Raw genomic sequence first — 8511 nt, forward strand, 5'->3', positions numbered from 1 at the left:
GTTTCAGCCTCTTTCCCGAGCAGACGCTTCAGTGCTGCGATCAAGGGAATAACTTCAGCAACAGATGCATTAGCTGAGCTTATTTCCTTGGCTAACTGTTCGAATGGAGCGAGAAGAGACACAATATTTTCCACTAACATCCCTGATGTGCACTCAAAGTTGCCGGCAGATTGTAATCTGTCATGTATGCAGCTAACACTCTTTTGTTGAAGTAGACTTTTCAGCATATAGTATGTACTGTTCCAGCGAGTGGCTACATCTTGCTGCAGTCGTTTGGGTGGCATTCCAATCTGTATTTTCAAAGCTTGTAATCGGGAATAAGCAAACAGAGAACGCTTAAAGTGACCCACAATTTTTCTCCCTGAAGCAGTTATATCTGATATGCTGCGCTGACTCAGCACTCCCTCATTCACAGCCAACTGCAGCGTCTGTGCCATGCACGGTATGGTGTTGAGTCCACTGTCCTCTATAGACTTTGCCATGTTCCGTGCATTATCTCTGACAATCAGATGCACTTTAGATTTGTCGATGTGCCAAGTGTCAAATAAATTCCATTATTTTCTCTGTAATCCCTTGTGCTTTGGCACTATCATTTGCAAATTTCTTAGCCTTTTTAAAGACTGTGGCGACCGATGGTGTATATTGAATTGGATGTCGTGTTTTTAGGTGGTGTATCAAACCTGTCATGGAAAAGTTCTTCGGCACCGTACCCCCTCTTAACATTTCTGCTGAACAAACACTTAAGATCACAAATTTGATGTCCTTATCAGAAACTTTGAAGAATTTCCACACCGCTGACATGATTGGCCTTTGTTGGGTAGTGCCGTGATAAGGGCTAGATTGATCCAGAGTCAAATCTGAGCACCGAGGAGGTATATATTTTTCCATTTTTCTTTTTTGGCCAAAAACTGAAAGTGCCATTTCCGAAATTTCGGTGCATCCCTGACGTGAACTGCCGATGCAGGTGTAGGCAAGCTACTGCGAGAGTAGGAACAGATGCACTCGGACTGCACGTAGCCTCCCCAGACGCCCCAAAATGTCATGTGCTTCCCCAAAACCCGGGGGGGGTGCGTACTAAGTATGGGAGTAGGCTGCTCCAGCCGCCATTGGCCAGTGCCCACGAGGATGCCACACTTCTGGCAGGCATGGACTGACCTGGTAAGCCAAAGTAATGGCATCCACAATCCAGTGGGTAAGCCTCTGTTTGGAGACAGCGTTCCCTTTCCGCTGTTCACCAAAGCAGAAAAAGAGCTGCTCAGAGCATCTAGAGCTCTGTGTGCAATCCAAATAGATATGAAAAGCATGCACCAGACACAGCAACAAGAAGCTGGGTCTGCCACCTCCTGGGGCAGCTTCGCTTGCAGGCTCACCACCTGGCCCCCAAAGGGGGCTTGGGAACCTTGGGTATATAGTGCAGTCGGGGTCTCAGGATCATGTGAGAGTCTATCAGACCGAACAGGTTGATAGACGCTTGCAGGTCAGCGAACCTCTGATGGAAGTGAGCGCGGTCAGGAGGGCTGTTGTGGGAGATTTTATCAGGTATAATCAATGTAAACATTGTTGATTTGTACCAGTTATATCTGTCAGGCAAACATGCAGTTTACTGTCTGTGTGTGAAGAGTTTACTGTGTGTGTGTGAAGGCCTGTGGTCGTAATGGAATGTGTGCTCAATATATGTGTGACTATTTGAAGGTTTGTGCAGAAACAGGAATAGCCTTGCATGTGTGCTCTCATGACTGCTGGGAGAATTTATGTCTTCCAAAGGTGGTTACTGTCCACTTCTTAAAATGGTCAGACCAGAGTCAAAGAAGAGGATGATAGATAATGCATGTTTAAAAAAGTATAAGCCCTACCTTGTTTGAGAAGATGTATTTAAGTGAACAAAACCCAGAGTTGTTTAGTTGTTCTGCAGGCAACTCTGCTTTTTGGTCTGAGAATAAAAGTCTATTCTTCTGAAATCAAAATCCCTAAGACTTTGAAAAATGTTATCACAAATTTTGGCAGAAACTACAACAAATGGCGCCCGAACAGGGACAGAAGAGAGCAGAGGAGTGATTGCATCGCAGGCTGGCTGGGAAGGCAACACAAACAGGTGGCCACCATTAAAAGGTAAGCAACTTTCGCTTATATAAAAGTTTGTGTTACTGCCTACTATGCTCCAAATCACCCCTAAATAAGGTAACAGTAATTCCAAATCAGCATGACTATCAAAAATGTGCCAACTTGAATAGAAACTTTTGTCATTTAAAAAAGAATGTTAGACCGTACTGCCCAGCAGAATGTTTGGCATTTTTGGGAAATTCCATTCTTAAGGATCACTTCAATAAACCACATTGGGGAGATTGGTGTAGATATGGGGATATAAAAGAGAACTTTAAAATAAAAAAGGAAAGGTAGAAATCCCAAAATGGTATGACATAGATTATAGCCAAGAGTTAGAGTGTTATAGTAAACCTGAAGGAGTTCATGATTTGGGAGAATTTATGGGAAAATGTGCTACTACTTGGAACCTAGATAAAACAAATGCTTGGCACTCAGATGTACCTGTAAGAGCCCCAGACCTTCAAGCGCAAGGATTTAGAAAGGGATTCAAAATATATCAAGAAAAGTGTGAAAATCAAACTATAGCATTACCGTCAATAGAGTTATATGAAGATCAAACAATAGTGGTGGCAGATTTTTTTCTGGGTCTGTGGAAAACAACTTATGGCATCTTTACCACTAGGATGGAAAGGGATATGCGTTAGAGTACGATTGATTCAGGAAATTACAATGGCACAATGGGAAGCAGGACAATTGGGATTCACAAACATTGGATGAGGATTCAAGTAGCTTCAATGAAGACGAAGAAGATGAATAAAGATGAGCCATACCCTGGGTGAAAGTGCTAGCCTAACCTCTCCCCAACGGGTGACCCTATACGATACGTAAAGTATCCGGGTTGAAGACATCTACATTACACTTTAATGATATGATTAATGTTTTGATTATGTACTCCACAAGACTATGGCAAACACAATTAAAGCTGAACCATCACAATCAAAACTGAACCAATTGTACATTTAGAATTATAACATACTTATAACTTGAAGGAAAATGGAGGCAGAATCTTTTACTCTGCTCTTAAAGTAGAAATGTTTGGTTCTGTAATCTCCACCAGAATGCGGTTGCATAATCGGGTCATTGGTAATGCAATAGTAAGACTTAATTGAGTCACTAGATAGCATAGCTAATGCGGCTGAATTATGAAACTGCACTCGGGACTGTGACTCTAAAAAGTCACAAAGGGGGGATATGTGGGCGATTTTATCAGGTGTAATCAATGTAAACATTGTTGATTTGTACCACAGTTATATCTGACAGGCAAACATGCAGTTTACTGTGTGTGTGAAGGCCTGTGGTCATGATGGAATGTGTGCACAATATATGTGTGACTATTTGAAGGTTTTGCAGAAACAGGAATAGCCTTGCATGTGTGCTCTCATGACTGCTGGGATAATTTATGTCTTCCAAAGGTGGTTACTGTCCACTTCTTAAAATGGTCAGACCAGAGTCAAAGAAGAAATGATATGCATGTTTAAAAAAGTATAAGCAGGGCTCTCCATAGGCCCAGAAGGACCATGGAGAGAACCCATGAGGGAAAGAGGCATGGTCTAGGAGGATTCATCCTCCAGGTGCCTCTCATGAACCTGATGATCAGGTCGTGCTTACCAAGATACTTACCTACTACGGCATCATGGTATGTTGCCATAGCAGCCACATAGACCTTGAGAGTGGAGGGGGACAGCCGCCCTCCAACTCTCTTGCAGGGAGAAAAGCACTGATCCGACTGCGCACCTCTGGGGGTCTTCGCTTATGGGCCATCTGTGTGCCAGCATGTCTGTATTGAGGGGAGCTTCCGTCAGGGCATAGCAGAGCGGGCAGTGGGAGGACACCTGGGAGGCGATCAGTTGGACCACCTGAGGGTGAAGTCTGAACTCTCCTCTGAGTGTTACCTGCCACGACAGAGCATCTGCTGTGATGTTGAGGTTGCAAGGGATGTGAGTGGCCCGCAACGACCTTAGCCGTTGGTCCTGTCCAGGAGTCAGCAGCAGCATGCCCGTTGCACACAGTGCCCCAGCCTGTCTTGGTGGCGTCCGTCGTGACCAGGACATTATAAATGAAAGTTTATAAACTCAAGATTATGGAGTCGCTTTAGGAGTTGATGGATGAAATTTAAATTTGTATACAACATATTTCTTTATATCATCATATTAACTATCTAATAATTTGATAATATCACTCACTCTAGTTTCTCCAGTTTACAGTTTGTATTCTTCAGTCCAGCAGAGAGCAGCTTCACTCCTGAATCCTGCAGTTTATTGTTTCTCAGATTCAGCTCTCTCAGACTTGAGGAGTTTGAACTGAGAACTGAGGCCAGTGATGAACAACTTTTCTCTGTCAGATTACAGAGACTCAGACTGAGAGAGAAATGACAAGATAACAGTGTGTTAAACTATCAGTTTTAGTTAAGGTGTCTCAGTACAGCTGTCAGCTTCACTCTGAAACTCACACCCCTCAGATAGAAACAAAACAAGGGCAAATGGATGTGCAATGAGAATCAGCTGGTGGGAATGAAGGTTCATCAACATTAAGATGAAACATGACAGCAGTTCAGTGAGGTGAGTAGAAGTTGACTTTTCCACTCATACAGTCAGTTCTCTGGTGTAATTGTAGAAACAGTGAACAGCAGAGCAGAATATAATACCAGATAATTTTTCATATGATTTAAGAAATTAAATAATAATTGTTATTATCTGCTATTCAACACTGGTGACATATGAAAGGTTTTATTTCCATATTCTGCTCAACCAAGTTTAGATATGATGAAGAGTGAAAGTTAATAATTGATCATATAAAATACATCATTATGCAGTATGCAATTGCAAAGGTAATTATATTTTTAAATAATATGATATCTCTTTTAATGACAGGACAGTAAAAACATGTGACTAGTTTTGGTGAATTAATCTCTGCTATTGAATTTAGCGTTACAATAAAATAAAACTGAAATATTGCTAAATTACTCACTCAGCTTTTCTGGATGCTTTGATCACTGGCAGCAGCCGCAGAAGACATTCATCTGATCGATCATATTTCTTCAGTATAAACTGATCCAGCTGCTGTTCTGAGTTCAGCAACACAAACACCAGAGCTGACCACTGAGCAGGAGAAAGACTGACTCCAGAGAGACACTTGAAATCTGTTCTGTTCACATATGTTTGTACTTCCTGCACTAGAGAATGATCATTCAGTTCATTCAGACAGTAGAACAGATTGATGGATTTCTCTGGAGACGGATTCTCCCTGATCTTCATCTTAATGTACTTAACTATTTCCTGTTTGCTGTCAGAGCTGCTTCCTGTCTGTGTCAGTAGGTCTCGTAAGATCATCTGATTGGACTCCAGTGAGAGACCCAGAAGGAATCGAAGGAAAAGGTCCAGGTGTCCGTTCTCACTCTGTAAGGCCTTGTCCACTTCACTCTTCAGGAAATCACTCATTCTTGACTTGATGTTCAGAAACTTGAATAAAACAGCGAGAAACTCCTGAATGCTCAGATGCACAAAGCTAAACACCTTCCCCAGGTATAGTCCAAACTCCTCTCTGAAGATTTGGGTACAAACTCCTGAGTACACTGACGCTTCTCTGACATCAATGCCACACTCTCTCAGGTCCTCCTCATAGAAGATCAGGTTCCCTTTTTCCAGCTGTTGAAAAGCTAGCTTTCCCAGTGACACAATCCTCTTTCTAGCCTGCTGAAGATCCACCTCACATTTCCTATCATACTTGTGTGTCTTCAGCTTGGTCTGAAAGATCAGGAAGTGTGTGAACATTTGAGTGAGAGTCTTGGGGATCTCTGCACTCTCTGCTTCACCCAACAGTCTCTCTAGAACAGTGGCTGAAATCCAACAGAAGACTGGTATGTGACACATGATGTACAGGCTTCTGGATGATTTCATGTGTGTGATGATTCTATTGGCCAGACGCTCATCATTTATTCTCTTCCTGAAATACTTGTCCTTCTGAGGGTCATTGAATCCTTGCACATCTGTGAGCTGGTCAACACACTCAGGAGGAATCTGATTGGCTGCTGCTGGCCGAGAGGTTATCCAGATCAGAGCAGAAGGAAGCAGATTCCCCTTGATGAGGTTTGTCAGCAGCACATCCACTGAGGCTGATTCTGTCACATCACGCAAAATATCATTGTTCTGGAAATCTAGAGGAAGTCGACATTCATCCAGACCATCAAAAATGAAAATGACTTTATATTCATAAAAATCTGTTGATCTAAGTTCTTTTGTATCTGTGAAGAACTGATGAAGAAGACCCTCCAGACTGATATTTTTATGCTTCATCAAATTGAGCTCTCTGAAAGGAAGTGGAAATATGAAGTGAATGTCCAGATTTACTTTTTCTTCAGTCCAGTCCAGAATGAACTTCTGCACAGAGACTGTTTTTCCAATTCCAGCAACTCCTTTAGTCAGCACAGTTCTGATGGGTTTGAGTTTTCCAGGTAAGGCTTTAAGATGTCATTGCATTTGATTGGTGTTTCCTGTGTCTCTGGTCTCCTGTATGCTTTCTCAATCTGTCTCACCTCATGTTCATTATTGACCTCTCCACTCCCTCCCTCTGTGATGTACAGCTCTGTGTAGATCTCATTCACAAGTGTTGAGTGTCCTTGATTTGAGATTCCTTCATTAATTCTCTGGAATTTATTTTTTAATCTGGATTTGTGTTTTTTCACACACACAGGTGAAAGTTCTGTTGTGCAAAGGAAGAGAAATTCAGATTTAAATGTATGTAATTTATGTCCCAAATAAGACATTAATTGTTGGATAATGACAAATCATAAATTACATTTCAAATGTCACATAAATGTATGGGAAGGTAATTAATCCACTGGATTCAATATGCAGGAACACAACAGCACAAGTGAATGACACATTTTATTTCTGTCTTACTGAATTTCTTTCATTTTAAAATATTAACAGGGTGAAATGCTTCTTTAGTGTAATATTAGTGTAATATTTTTCTAAATATTGTTTAGATTATGTCTTCTGATCATCATAACATAAGATGAACACAAAAGCCTTCATGAATATTTGCTGCTGATTATCATTAAACTTTAAATATGTTTACACAAATAATCAGTAAATAAAGTGATTCAGTAAATAAAGTGATGTAATGGTCACATGACTGCGAGCTCTTACTGGTGTGTAGTGTGTTAGCGAGATCTGTCTGCTTCATCTTCCTCAGGATGTGCAGTGTGATCTTCAGAATCCCCTCTCTGACTCTGATCTGACCTTCATCATCCTCCTCCTCTCTCTCAGAGCATGCTGGGGAATCTGGGTTCAGTAGTCTCTTGAAACTGTTCAGCTCTTTCTTCATCAGAGAGATGATTTTGTGCTCAAGGTCCTGAAATCAGTGATGATTCAAATAATTAAGTTCCATTCAGTAACACACACACAAACACACACACTCACAAACATTCTCTCTCACACACACACTCTCTCTCACACACACACACACACACACACACACACACACACACACACACACACACACACACACACACACACACGTTGGTCTACCTATCATTATGAGGACTTTCCATAGACATAATGACTTTTATACTGTACAAACTATAGATTCTATCCTCTAAACCTAACACAACCCCTAAACCTAACCCTCACAGAAAACCTTCTGCATTTTTACATTTTCAATAAAACATTGTTTAGTATGATTTTTAAGCGATTTGAATTATGGTGACACTAGAAATGTCCTCATAAATCACATTTATAGCATAATACCCTTGTAATTACTAATTTGTAACTTACAAAATTGTCCTTGTAAATCACAAAAACACGCACACAAACACACACACTCACAAACATTCTCTCTCAAACACACACACTCACAAACATTCTCTCTCAAACACACACAGTGAAACACACATGCACACACTCACACACTTACAAACATTCTCTTTCACACACACACAGGTTCACACACACACACACACACATACAGATTCGCTCACTCACACACAGGCACAGATTTCACACACACACAGACACAGACATTACACAGACAGACACACACACACACACACACACACACACACATACACACACACACACTAACCTGGAAAACTGAATCAATGTGCTTCTGTTTGAATGTCTTTGATTCATCTGTTTTGTTCCTGTTATGAATGAAACATTGAAATATCTTGTAAATACACATTTAAACAGTAAACACAGCAGTAAACACAAGTGTGAATGTGTGTATTTGTCAGTAGTGTAAAGTACAGCACACTGAGTTTACAGTTGAATATGTGTACATCAGCAGCTCAGAGAATACAGACTGATGAACTGTTCCCTTTACAAAAAGCTTCACTAGGATGCTGCGCTGAGAAAAGCGCTTTGGGAACAATCCTACATGTTTGTGACCAGCTGAAATATGTGTGTAACA

General features: G+C 41.1%; 1 protein-coding gene across 1 annotated transcript in view; it reads right to left on the minus strand.

Moving 5' to 3' along the window:
* LOC127644879 (NACHT, LRR and PYD domains-containing protein 3-like) overlaps positions 1–7428 on the minus strand; it is a 178077-nt gene extending 170649 nt beyond the window's left edge. Inside the window, 4 exon segments of the mRNA XM_052128291.1 lie at positions 4287–4460; positions 5071–6565; positions 6568–6801; positions 7251–7428. Of these exon segments, the coding sequence (XP_051984251.1) occupies positions 4287–4460; positions 5071–6565; positions 6568–6801; positions 7251–7428 (2081 nt within the window).
* Positions 7429–8511: the final 1083 nt, after the last annotated feature.

This window comes from Xyrauchen texanus, chromosome 6 (genome assembly GCF_025860055.1).
Source record: "Xyrauchen texanus isolate HMW12.3.18 chromosome 6, RBS_HiC_50CHRs, whole genome shotgun sequence".
Taxonomy (NCBI): domain Eukaryota; kingdom Metazoa; phylum Chordata; class Actinopteri; order Cypriniformes; family Catostomidae; genus Xyrauchen; species Xyrauchen texanus.